This window comes from Camponotus floridanus, unplaced genomic scaffold, assembly GCF_003227725.1.
Source record: "Camponotus floridanus strain SB8 unplaced genomic scaffold, Cflo_v7.5 scaffold100, whole genome shotgun sequence".
NCBI classification, from domain to species: Eukaryota; Metazoa; Arthropoda; class Insecta; order Hymenoptera; family Formicidae; genus Camponotus; species Camponotus floridanus.
In genome coordinates this window covers 688,648-708,097 of record NW_020229216.1, presented here as the reverse complement: position 1 = coordinate 708,097, position 19,450 = coordinate 688,648, and the positions used below count along the sequence as shown (strand labels likewise).

The 19,450-nt window shown below is 28.3% G+C and overlaps 2 protein-coding genes across 2 annotated transcripts; both read left to right on the top strand.

Moving 5' to 3' along the window:
* Positions 1-9,461: 9,461 nt before the first annotated feature.
* On the top strand, positions 9,462-12,341 carry LOC105253095 (peroxisomal N(1)-acetyl-spermine/spermidine oxidase-like). The gene is made up of 6 exons (XM_011260890.3): positions 9,462-9,553; positions 9,751-10,101; positions 10,738-10,929; positions 11,254-11,579; positions 11,686-11,964; positions 12,169-12,341. Exons 1-6 carry the CDS (start codon positions 9,477-9,479, stop codon positions 12,339-12,341), a joined length of 1,398 nt encoding a protein of 465 aa, XP_011259192.2. The 5' UTR covers positions 9,462-9,476.
* A 699-nt stretch (positions 12,342-13,040) lies between these two features.
* On the top strand, positions 13,041-14,908 carry LOC105249526 (F-box/SPRY domain-containing protein 1). The gene is made up of 4 exons (XM_011255059.3): positions 13,041-13,379; positions 13,805-14,078; positions 14,237-14,327; positions 14,498-14,908. The coding sequence occupies exons 1-4, from the start codon at positions 13,075-13,077 to the stop codon at positions 14,590-14,592; spliced, it is 765 nt and encodes a 254-aa protein (XP_011253361.1). The 5' UTR covers positions 13,041-13,074; the 3' UTR covers positions 14,593-14,908.
* Positions 14,909-19,450: the final 4,542 nt, after the last annotated feature.

Here is a 19,450-nt window from a genome sequence, read left to right as displayed (position 1 = left end):
AAAAATATAATTACAATTTCATTTAATATATATAATCATATAATTAAATTGAAAATACTTAGTCCATATAATACATATTATTAACAATAACAAAATATATATATGTGTGTGTGTTATAATACTAATATATAAATTTTTAATACAAATTTTTTCATTACTGTAAACAAAAATGTATTAATACATAAAATTCTTGTTGAAATATTATAGTACTATATATACATAATTATAACAATAATAAAAAAATACATTATACATAATACGATACATAAAATTATCATATAGAATACATATATAAATTAATTTATCTATTACACGAATTATCCGAATACGTACAATGTAAAAATTGATTAGAAATTTTGAGAATAGCTAGAGTTGATGTCTATCGCAACCAAAAAAAATCATTAATAAATTTATCGATTATGTTTTTAATAAGAAAGAGTACCCGGAATTTTAATACATTTTATAAGGTTTTCTAAAAGAAATATTTGAAAGAAATATTATCGTGAAAAGATAAACTAAGTTTCGATGTTACCCAACAATTAAATGAGAAAAAAATCGCGATTTGAATTTTACAAATATATATGACAAGTAAATAAATTGACAATAATAGTAATATTTAATTACAATCCATATAATTTTATAATATCTCGACGGAACGTGCGTACATGCAATATAATTATTATCATTTTATGTAATAATAAAAATATTGCAGCATTAGAGGCGCATTTCATATGATCTGCAATTACAGTATACAAGGAATCTGCAATTATATATACGTAAAAAATCAAACGCGAATGCAGAATTTAATGCTTGATTTATTTTCATATACAATTTTATGTAAAAAAATTTTGCGATCAAAAGTAAAATATACAATTTTGTTTCACGGACAATTGCAAACAGGCTAAACTCTAATAATTTTTAAAATAATCGCGTTATCACCACGTTCAATGAAGGATAACTGGCCCAACAATTAAACCAGATCAAAATCCCTCTGCCGAGTGACACGCTGGTTAATATCTGACAGAGAGAAGAAAGATCTTAAAAGTGGAAAGCGACTTCAATTTGTCTTATTTCTTCTATTTTGGATTTCGCGAAATCGATCCACAACGAAAAGTTAAGTGATTCATTAAACTCCAAAAGTCCCGCTACAGGAAGGAACGAATCCCCGATTTTCCTGATTGTTTCTGATAACAGTGATTTCGGCAGCGAATTAACGACTGTTACCCTTATTATCATTCTCAATATATAAGATTAAAATTCGCGTAAAAAAACATGTTCTTCCATTTTAAAAAATATCTTTTTTTACTAAAAAATGACTGGATATAATGATTTTTATATACATGTTACAATCGAGTATATTTAGGAAAAATGAAATACATGCGCTTTTATTGTTGCTTAATTAAATGTGTGAATAGTAATAATTTTAGGGTACCAAATGTGCTCGAGACAAATCAAATCCGATAACAACAAGATTTAAAAAAAAGTCAATTTGAATATTATTTAGCAACATCAAATAAAAGATTATCAAGAAATTAATTTTACTGTTGCATTTAACAGTTAACACGTAATAATAATTTGCAGGCATCTTATTGATATCAGAGTACCCATTCGATTTGTCTCGAATTGTTTAATTACTCACACATTTTATATCACACATATTATATCATGCATCATTCTAATATATCATTAAGAATCATACAAAAAAAGGATTTTTGCAAATATATTACAATTTGTGCACATGTATTTTATTATATATACATATATACTCGTCTTCTATCTAAAATAAACGTAATATACTGAGATAGTGGAACGTCCAGAGCCTGCAAGTGATTTCTTAAAAGAAACCAAAAATAAAATTAATTCAAAATTAATAAAATATACTTGTTTGTAACCATAATTTTTCAAATAATCAAAATTTTGCACAAAAAAGTTTGCGCAAAAACTTATTAAATTAAATTTATATTTGAAAAAGTGAATTTTATCCATTATATCCATTTTTGAATTATTATTAAATATTTTCATTATTAAAATAATAGTGATATTAATAGGAGGATATTAATGGAAGAACATTTTTAACAAAAAGAGAAAATATATCTTCTTTCAAAGTATAATGAATTTTGTAATTCGATTTCAAACAATGTACGGTGATTGTCGTTAAATCACTGCCAAAAACATTGTTTCCAGGAACCGCCACGAAAACCTGGGTTTAATTCCTACTCTGTAATAGAAACTTTCAATTTTCAATGAGGCACCGAACTAAGCGTTGCGGATAGATCTCACAAAAACCGGCGAGAAATAACTTTCCTCGATGAAAATCGTTTCGATTCTCCGCCAGTACAAACTGCGCATTTGCTAGAGTTCACCTGACATGAGGGACAGCGATAAGGCTTCTTCATCGAGACAGCGATCACATCCAAAAACGTGAAAAGAACGCAATTATTTGCAATATAATTTATTATAAAATCGTAAATCAATAAATCGTAATCTATAAATATTTAACGCGATGCGAAATTCTCGAAATACATTTAATTAAAAACGATAATCAAAGAAAATTATTTTGTTTTACAGATTTTAATTTCCGCATGATTGATAATGTTTAATATTTCGCAATATTTTATTTTCGAATATACTTGTGTTTTCTATAATATTAAAAAAACGACAAATTTTACGTAAAAAGCTAATATCTAATTATTGGGTTAACATCGTGTTTTTCTTGATTCACTTTTATTTAATAACCTTTATATTATGTAAAAGAATTTTTTTACGGTATTTGCGCGATTACGAAAGTTTCTCGAATTTATTAATAATCTTTTAGTATAAAAAATAAGCTATCCAAATATTTGAATAATTTTGCAATAAAAATATTCAAATAAAATATATCAAATGTGTTAATTAAACAAATTTTGTTATTGTACGTATTCATCTAATTTCGTGTAATATACAATAGATTTCTTTTACAACTAGATTATAATTTCTATACAATTGCAAAGAAAATTATAAAAAATAAAAAATAATATAATTACAATTTATAGATATAATTATAATGTTAATTACAATTTACTAATTGATGCTATTAGTATCAATATTCTCAACATAAGAAAATTTTTATTATTTAAAATGATTATTCAATGATAATCAATGTATATGATTTCAAATAAGTTAGAAAAAAATTATTTAGATTGAATTACTTTTATCTCTCAATATTTTATCAAATAAATATTATCATATTAGATACTAATAACATTCACATTTGAATTTAAAATTGTATAATTTTTAAAAAAATACAATTTTTAATAGTGATAAAATAAAATATTAATACAATTTACAAAAAATAAAATTAAATTTAATACATGTTATACGTATAATAAAATGCAACTTAAATGTACATTATGTATTTAAGTTACATTTTTTACATTTTCCATACATTAATTTTTTATTTTTATTTATAGTTTTTTTATAATTAATTTCAATTCTTTATATATAATTTATTTAATTTTATATGAAATAAATTATATATATATATATTTAATTTTTATATGCTCTAACAATCTTAACAACCCTAACAGACCTAATAGCTCTAACAAGCCTAATACAGACCCCTAAAAATAACATATTTTTATGTTTTTTTTTCTTGAAAATAAATTTAATTTTTATATGCTTTAATAGCCCTAACAAACCTAATAGGCTTAACAAACCTAACAGTCCTAACAGCCCTAACAGACCTAACAAAGACCTAACAGCCCTAGCCACCCTACTTGCTGGCTTACGCCAGCAGAAATTCACGATCAAGTGAAATTTGGGGAACCCTAATTAGGAATCCGTGATAATGAAAAATTTAGGAAGCCCTAACCGGAAATTCGCGATAAAAGGAAGCCTTAGCGGTGCAACACATTTTTTGGCCAATATTGCCAATATTGATATATTTTCCAAGCCAGTTATCTCTGCTTCTGGCTATATTCATTTTGACGACTATTTGTTTAGTCGTCGACTATTCGTACGATCGTACGATATTATGATCGTATTTTAACGTGCGTCATTTAGTCGTCAGAAATCGCAAAATAAATTATTATGCATAAAATATAATTAGCATGCATTTTAACTCTCGGTCGGCGGGTTGCTTATAAATATTTTTATTTTTTAGATTAAATATTTAGAAATTAAAAATCTATTTTTAAAATCGTTTTGTAAAAGTCTGTGTGTCCATATATATATAATGGAAATAAATATTTCATGTATGTCTATATCTATTGTTATTTTACAAATATTTTTTCTTTTACTTTAATTTTTACACATATTGTCCCGCCAATCAAGAGTTAGAAGCAACGGATTTCTTCATGCATTTATAAATCCTTTGCTTCAAAATAAAATGTTGTCACTTACCGGCACTGATGCGCAACAGCGGAATTGATATTGAAGCTATGTTGTCTGTAACATACAAATATAAAATGCAAATTATATCAATGTTCAAAATAATTAATATTTTAAGAAATTATTATTGGACTCATTGAATGTTATATCCGATGTACGCAATTATAAATAGATGTATAAATATAAAATAATTTTATAAGTATTTAAATAGAAACTTTTATAGAAAGAATTATTAAAAATTTGTCCAATTTTTTCATGTTTAAATCATTTATATAAAATCAAATTAATTAATTAATTAATTAATATAAAATTAATATAAATAATAATACTCACCATCAGGTTGTTCCGCTGGTGCAAGATGCCTTTCCTAGGCCTGCTCCTCCTCTCAGATCATCTGGGTTGTTACATCTATAACATACACATAGAAAATCCAAATTATAATAACGTCAAAAATAATTAATATTTCAAAGAATTATTATTGTATGTATTGTATCTTATATTCAATCCATATAATAATAAGTAGATTAATAAAATAATTCTATAAATTAAAGAAAAACATCATTAATAATTCTTTAATAATTTTATAAAAGCTTATATCTTTACAAGAGTTTATAGCTTTTATTTAAAAATCTTTTTCTCTCTTATTTAAATCATATAAATAAACAAATCAAATTAATTGTTGCGATTAATTGTTTGATTTAAATTATAATAAATATATTTAATATTTAATATACAATTACAAATAAATAAATTGCTTACCAGAAGGTTGCTCTGCCGGAGCCTGATGCCTCTCCTAGGCCTCCTCCTCCTCTCAGTTAGACGCGCGATTCTTAACAGCACTCCCGCACTCACGAGCGATATTTTTATATCGCTATTTTCGCACTTTTACGCGCGATACTGAACGGCACTCCCGCACTATTCGATACAATTAACAATTTTCTGTTTTGTCGCGCGATGTATATATTTAATATATATATACTTTAAACGGCACTCCCGGTTTCGGTACGAGCGAAAATCCCGTTTCACTTGTGAAAGTGGGATTGCGAAAAAGTCCAACGCGAAAACGCGATAACGCGATGACGCGAAAAAGCTAAATGCGAAAACGCGGTAACGAGACTCCGCCGTCCGCGACACGTTGACGGCACCGACGACGAAAAGTCGACGACGCAATATATATATATATATATTTTTAATAATATTTATGTTTTTTTCTGAAAATAAATTTAATTTTTATATTCCCTAATAGCCCTAACAAACCTAACAGCCCTAACATCCCTAAGTTCTAGCAGTCCTAACAGTCCTAGCCGCCTTACTTGCTGGCTTACACCAGCAAAAATTCGCGATAAGGTTCAATTTGGGGAGCCCTAATCGAAAATTCGCGATAAAATTTAAAGAGCCTTAACTGTGCAACACATCTTTTGGCCAATATTGACCATGTATTTTTCAGGCCAGTTATCTCCACTTCTAGCCATTCATTCTGACGACTAATTTATTTCAAAAACGATCATGCGATATTATGATCGTTTCTTTAACGCACGTTATTCAGTCGTCAAAAATTGCAAGTTATAAATTATCATGCATAAAAGATAAAAAGCATGCATTTTAACTCTCGGTTGGCAGATTGGTTAGAAATATCTCTATTTTATAGATTAAATATTTATCGATTAAAAACCTATTTTTATAAAATTGTTTTTTATAGAGACCGATATATAATAGAATTTTAGAATATTTCATATATGTCCGTCATACAATTGCAATAAAAATATCATCTATTTTTATTAAAAATATTTTTCCTTTACTTTTTCACTTTAATTTTTACTCGCATATTGTCCCGCCAACGGAGAGTTAGAAGCAATGGATTTCTTCATGCATTTATAAATCCTTTGCTTCAAAATAAAATGTTGTCACTTACCGGCACTGATGCGCAACAGCGGAATTGATATTGAAGCTACGTTGTCTGTAACATACAAATATAAAATGCAAATTACATCAATGTTTAAAATAATTAATATTTTAAGAAAGTTATTATTGGATTCATTGAATTTTATGTCCGATGTGCGCAATTATAAATAGATATATAAATATAAAATAATTTTATAATTAATTAATTTTTTCAAGTAGAACCTTTAGAAAGAATTATATAGAAAGAAATATTACAAAAATTTTCCCAATTTTTTCTTGTTTAAATCATTCACATAAATCAAATTAATAAATTAATTAATTCATTTATATACAATTAATATAAATAATAATATTCACCATCAGGTTGTTCCGCTGGTGCAGGATGCCTCTCCTAGGCCTGCTCCTCCTCTCAGATCATCTGGGTTGATGCTTCAATCTATAACAAATAGAAGATCTAAATTGTAATAATGTTCAAAATAATTAATATATATTTTAAAAATTATTGTATGCATTGAATTTTATATCCGACGCATATAATAATAGCAGATTAATAAAATAAAATATTATTAATAATTCTTTAATAACTTTATAAAACCTTTACAAGATTATAAATTTTATATAAAAATCTTTTTCTTTAAAATTCGTATTTAAATCATATGAATAAAAAAATCAAATTACGATTAATTGCTTAATTTAAATTATAATAAATATATTCAATATTTAATTTATATATATATATATATATATATATATATATATATAATTGCAAATAAATAAACTATTTACCAGACGGTTGCTCTGCCGAAGCTCGATGCCTCTCCTAGGCCTCCTCCTCCTCTCAGTCTTAATCGCGCGATACTTTTAGCGGCACTCCCGCACTCACGTGCGATATTTTTATATCGCTATTTTCGCACTTTTACGCGCGATACTGAACGGCACTCCCGCACTATTCGATACGATTAAAAATTTTCTGTTTTGTCGCGCGATGTATATATTTAATATATATATACTTTAAACGGCACTCCCGGTTTCGGTACGAGCGAAAATCCCGTTTCACTTTTACAAGAGTCATCTTCGAGTCAACAGATCGGGAATTCAACGCATCTTACCTCCGAACAAGAGTTAAGTCCGAAACGGAAGAAAACTATCGATTGATGGAATCAACGCGAATGGAGTTCACTCGACTCTTGTCCGCGCCTAATATCCTATCTCAGACGGAACAAGAGAAGGGATCCATTAACGACGATTCCAAGCAATCGATCGAATCCTAACCGATCCGTACCGAACTGGAGCCAGAAGCAGAACGTGACCTCAATCAGCCGGACTTTTGAGCAAAAGCTCAAAATCGCGCGCCCACATACACAGTACTGGCATCCGCATGCGCGCCGGCATCACCTAAATGCCGCGTTGCACCAGGCGTGAGACAAAGATCGTTGCAGCAACGACTCAATGAACATCCCAGTTAATTGACGTCGGAAGATGACAACTCGATGACATATAAATGAAATTGGGATTGCGAAAAAGTCCAACGCGAAAACGCGATGATGCGATGACGCGAAAAAGCTAAACGCGAAAACGCGGTAACGAAACGCAGCCATCCGCGACACGTTGACGGCACCGACGACGCGAAAGGGTACTTAGCTTCCTCTTCAGGCTCCTTGAGATTTATTCTAAATTAAAAAATTTAAAATAAACTTCAAGGCACCATCCAAGTACTAAGCCCTCCCACCGCGACAAGGTGTACCCCGTGGGAGGGTTATATTATATATAATTTTATATATAATAAATATAATATATAATTAATAGATATATTTTTAGAATTATTTTAAGAATTATATTATATCATATTATATTATATTATATTATATTATATTTTACATATTTTAATGCAGCAAATAATTTTTTGATATTGATCGCGATCGCGTCTAGAAAAGGATTTAACGGAGCGTCTTGTACTACTACTTTACTCTTTGAGTGTCATCGCGCGAATAACAATAGAATCGAACAAATTAATCCAAAAGACCGTGTTATTATTTTTGTACCGAAACATTTTTCAAGACTATGGCATATAAACATGACTATGGTATATAAACATATAAGTATATACGACATATTTCGCACTACGATCTTTACTGCTTGATTGTCGCTTTGTGAATGATACTAAAACCGTATGACTAGCGCGCTATTGTTTATGTTAAGGTCGAACGCCGTGTTATTGTTCGAAGATATTTCGATGACGAATAGACAATAATACTGATCTTGACGTAAATAATACATATTTATATTATATTATATTATATCGTATCCTTAAATTTAACCTATTATATTATATTATATTATATTTTATATATTTTAATACAGTAAATAATTTTTCGATATTAATCGCGATCGAGTCTAGAAAAAGATTTAACGGATGATAATAGAGCCGAACAAATAAGTCCGAAAGATCTTGATCTATGACCCTTCACTATCATGAATAGTGTATGATTTTAACTTTGACTGAATTATAATAAATATTATATTCAATAGATAAAATGTATTGAATAGTATTCTGATTTACTGGAATTCATAATTACTATAAATAATATCATATTATCATATGATATTCATTAATATTATTTTATATCTCGATTTTATTATAATTCGATTATCGAATAGTGAAAAAGCACAACAATAGACGGTCAGAATGGCCGAAGTTCTTTGTTTGCAAATGACATGTCTTTTTCATAGCAATCTACCTTTGTAAATCTAAATTTAAAAATTGAATATTTTTTACGATAAATCCATTGATTTTAATAAATTACAATCAATGAAATGCTTTCGCGATCCAGGGTATCATCCTGGAAGTTGCAGCGATTTCTTACAAGGTATACAGAATGATATAATATTTCTTCTCTATACTTCATTAAAATGTATTACTTTTACTTTTACTATTAATCTTGTGATTTATTGAAAATCTGTGACGTTAATTAAAAAATTAAATTAAATTTTATTAACTAAACTAACTACCTATCAAATACTTGCAAATTAAATCATGTTACAAAAAAATGTTACGTTGCAGATTATTCTCATCGGATAAAGGTGAAGGAAGTAAAAAGGATGTATCAAAATGTACGAAATCTACAAAATTAGAGACATGTCAATTGAATCCATGTGTGATAGATCCATGCAAACCAGAACCAAGTATAGTTATCATAGGTGCTGGTATGGCCGGATTATCAGCAGCGCATCGATTGGCTCAATGCGGTTTTCACAATTTTACAATTTTAGAAGCGACAGATAGGTAGAAATTAAAAATTAAAATTAATCTTAACATTAAATTATAAAAGCACACACACACATATAATATATACAATATGTTTTTTGAAATCATTTTAAACATTCTGTTAGTTACCTCAATATTTAAATTTAATCAATTTATATTATCATGAGATCTTATTTTTGTTAACTTATTCTTACGAGAGTTGTTTTTAATTTCAGACCGGGTGGTCGAATTCATTCTTGCTGGTTGGGCGACGTGGTGGCGGAAATGGGTGCCACATGGATTGAGGGTGGTTGCATGGCAAATCCGGTGTTTACTTTGGCGGCGCAAGAAGGTCTTCTGAAGTCGCCGCTCTCCAGACCGGATCCTAGTCGCGGACTCTTTTATACCAGTGATGGCAGAGCCATCGATCTTCCGGTCAGCATCACAGCGTATCATACTTTCCGGCAAATCGAGCAGCAAGCGGCGGCTCTTTTCGCCCTTGGCTGCGGCCGTGCCCATGGTACGTTGCTGAATTTTATGGGAATCAGAATTCAGCAGGAGCTGCAGAACTTTCCGGAGGAGCAACGGTACAGTTGTCCAGGTCACTCGCAAGCTTTCTAAGCTGCGAAATAAAGATTTTATTAGGGTAATCAGGCGAATGGATAATAGATAAGTTTTATTATCAATTGATTAGAAGATACAGAATGCAGTTTATTTAAATTTTATAAACTTTTTTGTAATTCTTTTTTAATAAAAAAAATAATGAAAATAAAATAATAAAACTATACATAGATATTAAACTATATAAAAATAATAAAAACACTCATATAAAACTATATAATTAGGTATAACATATTTTAAATATATTCAGGCTTTCTCTAAAAAAAATATAGACAAGATATTATTAGCTTGTAATAAATTGTAATTACTTTATATGTAATAATAATAATAATACTTAAATTAGTTGCCTATAATTAATTAACATTATTTTAAATTGTTAATATTTTACAAATATGTAAATGAAATAAATTATATATATGTTTAGTCACAATACATTATTTTATGAAAAATTATTTGCATTTTTGTGTTTTAATGACAAAAAATAAATTTAATTTAATGCACTTTTGCAAAAATTTAGCTACTACACATCGCTAAATAATTAATTATGATTCAGCTATATTTTTCTTCTAAAATTAATAATGTGAATGACACTTGACTTGCAGATATGATGCTGCGAGGGTGATGTACGGTATGACGAATTGTGTAAGATGTCGATGCGGAGATGATCTTTCGCTCGTCTCAGCTGATCAATTCGGCAGTTATATCGAGATTCCCGGTGGCAATATTAGAGTGCCCTTAGGATACGTGGGAGTGTTGGCTCCCCTGTTACGAAATTTGCCTAGTTCTTGCATCAAGTTTGTATAAAAGATTCAATGGCAATTGCATCTAATTTTTTTGTTTTATCAAAATACATTTATTTTGCGAAGAAAAATACGCCATAAAGTTAAAAAATTAGATAAAAAGCTTTATTATTCGGTATAATATTTTGCCGAGCACAATAGTTTCAACATGTCATGCTCTTTAATATCCTATAAACATTATCCTAATATACTATCTTATATATATTAATACATATACAAAATAATTATATAAATTTCTATATGAAAAAGTACTTCTACAGAAAATAGTTTTGTAGACATCTTTTTAAAATTTTTTCTAAACGAAAGTTTTTTTTTAAGGTATTGCAAGCCAGTTAGTTGCATTCGATGGGGTACAGTGAATGAAGCGTGCCCTCGGGCCATCATAAAATGTCGCGATGGCGAGGAATTTCCCGCTGATTATGTCATCGTGACTGTTTCGCTCGGAGTTCTAAAGCATCAGCACGCGAAATTATTTTTACCTGGCTTACCTGCTGAAAAAGTCGAAGCGATCAACAAACTTGGCTACGGGCACGTTAACAAAATCTTCCTGGAATATGCGAGGCCCTTCTGGGTCTGGCGCGAAGGTGGCATCAATTTGGCTTGGTCCGTTGAAGAGTTAGCGGATAGAAGTGATTGGGTGAAAGGTTGTTGTTTCCTATAATATATTATTAATTAATATTTGATTGCAATCATATTAGAGGAACTTAAAAGACTACATAATCAAGATGTTTGTAATTTACTCAACATTAGGCGTGGTGAGCGTAGAAGAATTGCTGAATTCTCAGCATGTGTTATGCGCCTGGGTATGTGGACGCGAAGCGATGGACATGGAATTATGTTCCGACGAAGAAATAGTAGAATCGATGACGACGCTTCTTCGTCAATTCACTGGCGATCCCACATTACCTTATCCAGCCAACATTCTCAGGACCAAGTGGTGCATGGATCAATATTTTTCTGGGGCTTACAGTTACATGGCGATGGACAGCACCATTGGTCATCAATGTGATTTGGCTAGTCCATTACCAGGTATTTCAAGTTTCACTCGTTCATTGAACACCTAGCTAAATAATTCTTAATATTCTGGTCGAGATACATACATAACATTTTCAATTTTTAATTTTGAAATCGACAATATATAAAATATTAAAATTGACAATATATCAAATATTATTAATAATTTAGATCGTAGCAATTTTCTTCAACATCTTATGCATTTATCATGTTTCCTAGATTCGTGTGAATCGGTACCGCCTATACTTTTATTCGCGGGTGAGGCTACTATACCAGGACATTATAGTACCGTGCATGGTGCAAGGCTCAGCGGTATTCGTGAAGCGGAAAGAATCATTCAATTGACAAAACGACTTCGTGGTCCGCCGAAGAAAGTGCCCGCCAAATCTTAATTCTCTCAGCAAAAATGTATATATAAAGGCTTTGATTTTGTGATGTAAATGTGTTACAGGTAATCGGGTATATGTACATTTTGTGAATCATATTTATTTTGTATAAATATTTTCATAAATCTCGAAATATATTTATTTATTTAAAATATATATGTGAGCTGTTCTTTTTCATGTACCGAGAAAAAACTGTTGTTTTGCGTGTATCAGAATAAATTCAGATATTTTTGCGGATTTAATCTTACGTAAAGATAAAACAAATTTTCATATAATGTTTTGCAATTTTGGAAGGGATAAATACCTTGCAAGAAGAGTCAGATGAAGAACGAATAAACAAGCGCAAACATATCGTTATCGAATCATAAATTAAAATTGTTGTTAAAAAGATCCAAGTTTAATCTTATTCATTCGACGAGTGATGATGTACTTTTATAATTTGCGTATCTCGTTCGATATACACTGCGTTTCGATAAATACCCTAGAATCGAAGTATCAGGCTGTGCCTGTCTAGAGTACATTCGGAAATCCTACTCGCAGAGTAAAGTAACATCGATTTGATCAATCAGGACAAAAGGAGCAAACATTTCTCGATCCCGATTGGTCGGTTAAATGTCACTCTACCCCACGGCTAGGATTTCCGAACGCATTGTTGCAGGCGCATAGTTCTGACGCACGAGCAGTGTTTTCCGTGTGCATGTGTGTGTTTATGCTCCTCTCCTAAAACAGACCCGGCAAAATGGACGATATAGCACTGCGAGCATCTGATCATGTTTTAGAAGTGATATTCTCGTATCTGGATCTGCACACGTTGAGAAATTGCTCGCTGGTGTGCAAACGATGGTATCGGTTTCTCAATGACGAGAACAATGATGTGTGGCGGATGCACTGTATAAGAAAATTGGCGCAGGAGGCACTCAGTTCCGATTTGTTGTCGTCCGTTCCCACGTACAAATCGAAGCTCCGTGCGTTTTATCATGCGTGGAATCCGAACGACTGTTCGCGGAATATTTACATAAAACCCAACGGATTCACCCTGCACAGGTTGGTCCAGGACGTTATCTTAATCGTATCTTTAATCGTCAAGAGTGTCTCCCACGTTTTCACATCGAAAACAATCTTTAAATGGCTATAATTTAATATTGCCTTTTATATATAAATCAGTCCTCAACTGGAATAAATATAGTTATGTGGAGGAAAATTAACTTCACTGAACTTTCTTTTATGTGAACTGTAGTTAGTTAAGTTTTACTTAGGAAATATTTTTGAATTTTCTTATTCCTAACTGATTTAGCAAATATATATTGCTAGTGTACATATATATATATATATATATATATATATATATATATATAATGCAATTTTCTAAAGCTATAGTAAAAATTATAATATATATATTAAAAGCATAAAATAATCTGAGAAATAAGATATCCAAAATGTCTCGCACCAGTTGCTTGATATCTTTACAGAAATCCTGTAGCGCAAAGTACAGATGCATGTAGAGGCAAAATAGGTTTCCGACATGGACGTCATGCTTGGGAAGTTATCTGGGAAGGACCTTTAGGAACAGTAGCAGTAATAGGAATAGCCACTAAAGAAGCACCTCTGTTGTGTCATGGATATGTAGCGTTACTTGGCTCTGATGAACACTCCTGGGGCTGGAATCTTGTTGATAATCACTTGTTGCATAATGGAGATCCACAGGGAAATTATCCTTTACTCAACAATGCTCCAAAGTATCAGGTATTTATATTTACAAAATATATACCTATTTATATAAATAAATTAATAATTTATCATTGTATTTTTTACATTTATATGCATATTAGTGTTTTTTATAATATAAAAGCAAATCTTTAAAAATATTTCTTCTTTCAAAAATATTCGTATTTTATTTACAGGTTGGAGAGAGAATTAGAGTAATTTTAGATTGTGATGATAATACATTGTCTTTCGAGAAGAATTATGAATTTCTGGGTGTAGCTTTCAGAGGTATGACTTTTTTTTCTTACATTTTTGTCTGCAAATTGATTATAATTTATTAATCTATTCTTATTCATAATTTGAAATTGTCGTTTCCTATTTATCTTTCTTCAAGAATATTTCATTTATTCTAAAAATAGAAATATATGTGCATTTTTATAAGTTGGTTTAATAAACAGGGTTACCAGATAAGAGATTATATCCATCAGTATCAGCAGTTTATGGAAACACAGAAGTGTCTATGGTATACTTAGGACCACCATTGGATGGCTAACACATTACATTTGAGAAAAACATATCCTCAAAAAGCTCACAATTGAGGCTGTACAATGCATTCTTAATGCCAAGTTTTCTGCACTATATTGACATTGTCTACGTTTAAGTAGAACAGAGCACATGACTACAAACTGTACAATATTCTTTACAGAGAATGTGTGCCTGCTAGATTACTTGGTCAATAATTGTAAATAATAGACATTTTATTTTATTTAAACTGCAAAGTTTATCATCCAGTACATACAATGGCTTGGTTTGTTTGAGTAGTCAAATTAAGTGATTTTGATTATTGTATGTGTGTATGTATCTACACATGGAGGTTTTAAGTAATATTAATTCTTAAATAATTGTTTAAAAATGTTTCAGTAATACTTACTAAATAGTAATATTTACTTAAATATTTTTTAAAATGATGTGATTATATGAATAATGCTATAATTCAAATTTGTGGGAGTTATCAATAATCTTTAGCATACATGTATATATGAGTAATATATTTATCATACTTAATACCTCCATGCAGAGTATTATTTATTATTATTTATTATTATTTATATTTAATTATGCAGAAAAGTACAATGAATGGTACTTTAATAATTTTATAAATTTTTATTTTTAAAACGACTTCGTTTTAATTCGTTATTGCCATAAATAATATTTATAAAGACATTCCAATTTTTTGGCATTTCTCTTTATGATATATATTAATCTCAGGACACTCGTTACAACTTTGCAATCTTTCATTTTTTATTGCTAGACAGTAAGAACAAATGAACTCATTGTATTCTTCCAAAATGGTCATTTTCTTTTTGATTACTTTAAATACAACAGTATATTGATAATATATTGAGAATGAAATATTGTTAGTAACAAAAAAGTGATATAAAAATTTTTCTGTAAAAATTAAAATTAACATATTTCTTTGCTGTTTGATTTAATGATTGATTGTTTACATATATACATATAAAAAAAATTAATATAGAAATTTTACAATTAATTCTATATTTTCTTTGTATTATAATCAAACCAGAAAAAAATTTTTAATGGCAATTCTTCACATAATAGAATTACAGGGTGTCCCACTTAAAGTGTTCATTGAGTATAGCTATATTATTTTTTGTACAAGAACAAATTGCGAAAAATAGTTATGTAGCATATTAAAATTAAACAAAGAACGGGTTCTCAGGCAAGGCCTCATTCAATAAGCACACTAAAAATTATTCGTCCTAAATAGAAAACTAGATTTTACAATTTTTTCTTTTTTGAAATGGAATGAATGCGAATCTCCAAACTTTCATATAACAATACATACTACTTTAATGATTTCTCTTTAAAAAAAAGCGAAAAAAGAAAGAAATTATTCAATAATTATATAGCATCTTTATCTAATGCATTTTTTCTCGTATTTTAAACATTTAATATTCTTACATATTGCATTAATGCGATCTCATTTAGACTCTACATCATATATTAGGCTCTATGTTGCCAACCTCATTTTACCATGTATATGCTGTATAAATTTTTATGCCACTATTGTGGATAAATGAATGCACAAGAGAAATACTTGCATAAAATTGCATAAAATTTTAAAATTTGTCCTTTTCATTCATCGTCTAGAAAATTTTACGTTGATAAATAGATATAAATATGAAAGATTGTATATTACAATCTGTATTAAGTCTGTATTTATAAATAATGTGCTGTTTTAATATAAAAGATTGAATACCGATGAGATTTTAGAATGAACTAGGTATGATCAGTAAGAATTATTTATAATGTACATATTTATTATGATGATTGCGTTTGCTGTATGTAGTATTCGTGAATTAGTTTTTCTAAAATTTTGTACAGAATCGTGTACATAGTAATTATAAATATTTGGGAAATAAACTTTATTTCATATGTACCTATTGATTGTCGTTCATCATGTTATATTCCAATATTTTTATCTTTTATTCTTCTTTATCTCCTAAATATTTCGTTGTATTTTTTTATATTGTTTTTATCCAATCCACCATTATGAAGATTATATATCTTAATGTATTATTTTCTTAATCTAGATAAAAGTTATAGCTAAATCCAGACAATTCCTTTATTCATTTTATCCAAAATCTTACAATATTTTTACAATTTAAATGCAAATAATGGTAATAGTATTATGTATACTTATCTCAGATATCTCTCCTGCAATACCTGATTATTAATTTATAAATTCGAGAATTCACAATGGCACTACATCAAGAGAGAATTTGCCTTTATAAATATTGAAATTAAGTGTTAAAAGCTCTTCTCTACCTGTTATTATCTCGATTATTGTTTTGGGCGATGAAAGGAATTTTCTTTGGAATTTTTTTTTAAATACGCATGTACATTACAATACCAATCGTTATATTTTTATTACGATTGACCTCGACTAAACGTTCTATTGGAAAAAATTTCAATTTGCAATTTTTTTTGGGCTTTCGCATTTGCATTGCATCGCAAAATTTCCCCCTTTATTCGTATGCAGTTAAATCGTCAGAACGTACAATAAAATCGTCAGAACATTATTCCAAGTAGTATTCGACTTTAATATTATTTACAGATTGTATGTTCTATGATAGGAATAAGACTTATAATTTCGTATCTTTTGTACAGCATTTTGTATAAAGGCAATACGCACGCGAAGTATACGATATATAAAATCGTGAACAATTTACATTCTGGCGGCGCATTTTATACAAGCCAGGCATTCGTACAATACTGTTAGTACAATACAAATGAGGCTAAAACTGACGAGAAATTTACTCTTGATTATAATTGCAAGAAATATATCTAAATTATAATATCAATAAATGGGTGCACTCGCAGATATTTAAAAATTTAATAAATATATAATAATATATAAATATACATATATGTATGTACACAGAGTATCCCATCTTTCTGCATTACATGATTGTGCATTATTATAACTTAATGAACAATCATCTAATTACACAATTAATGTATAGAAATTGAAAGCAAACTATATTACAAAAATGAACAGATATAGATTGCTTGTCAATGTTTAAAATTGACATAAAACTTATGTAATTTATAAAATAATTCTACCAATTATACATTATTATATTCGTTTACTTTAATATATTTGTTATGATCTATTTTTTTAATTAAAGAACATGCTTATATGGGATATCCTGTGTATATGTGTGTGCGCGCGTTGCATATTACATATATTATTATATGCGTGAAATTATTCTTAAAATAATTATACAAATTATACAAACAACGAAACTGCTTATTTTATTTGGCTCAAAAAAATATCAAACATATTAGAAATTTATTAAATAAAAAAATATATAATCACATTTGTGATTTCTAAATAGTAATATCTATTAGAATTATCATTATACCATATGTGATTCTAAAGAATTAAACTCTTGGTACGAAATATTTGAATCTATTATACATATTTTACATTATATAATATATATATATATATATATATATATATATATCTCTTTTTTTAGTTTGATTCCTTATTATGTACTTATTTGATATATAATTATTGTATTGAGTGAGAATATTGTATTAAAAGAAAAGTTATACAAACACACAAATAAGATATACTTTACTAAGTGTGTACAAAGAAAATTTTTCTCACAAAATTCATCTTAATTGTAATCTATAGTCTGACAAATCTCACACTTTGGGGAAACATAAATTAAACAAAAAATTAAATATCAATAATTAATATCATATTTATTACATGATCTATCTCTTCAAATCTCTTTGTATTTCTTTAATCTCTTTAAATTATTATCCTTGAATAAAAATTTTTATTATCATTCAATAGAAAAAATTCCAAAAAAATAGAGAATATTAACAAAATATATTTACTTATGTAAATATGTAACTTAACTAATTACCTTCATTCCAATTATATATATTTTTTCATAATATATGCAATATTTCTTCTATCATTATAAAAGTGGATGTCAATTGAGTAATATTATATTTTGCAATATAAAGTTTTTAAAGATAATCTTTTTTGTATACTATTCACAATATATGTATTTCCTCGCGTTATTATATAGCAATTATATAAAAATTATACTATCGACTAGTTTCTCTAACTAACAAAGAAAAAATATTATTAAATAATAATAAAACTTTTGATTAATCTTTTAAACTAAACAGAAATTGAAATTATTTTGAATAACATAAAAATGTGATATATATTATTTATATCTTAGATAGATTGCTTTCTCAAATAAAACAGCTTATGTTTGTTGCTCATAAAGAATTAAATAAAAATGCATAAAATCTCCATAATTTCAGTAAGCTGCCATTAAAAAAATAATCTTATTTTTCGACGAATAGTCATCTTACAGCGTGATATAACATTTATGTTATGATATTGATAAAATGATAATAATAATGTTAGCAACACTATAGTATTAACTTATGAATGATATGAAAACAACTAACATAGCGATTTTGTAATCTAAATATTAGAATTTAATTATACAGAAGTCTCTTTAAGATATCACATAATAAAATATATTACAAACGACATTAATCTTTGAATTAAAGATGAAATCATAATTTTTACACAATAATATTCTAATTCTTGCATTTGATACACATGTATATTAATATTTTGTAAATTAAATTATAACAGTAAGATTATTGTCATGATATGGTACATTATATAATGTATCACAATAATATTATATGTTAGTTATTTTCATATCATTTGTGAGTGAATACTATAGTGTTGCTATATATAACATTATTATTATCAATATCATTTTTAATACCATAATATAAATTCAATGCTATATCAAGCTGTAAAATAAGTAATATTCGTC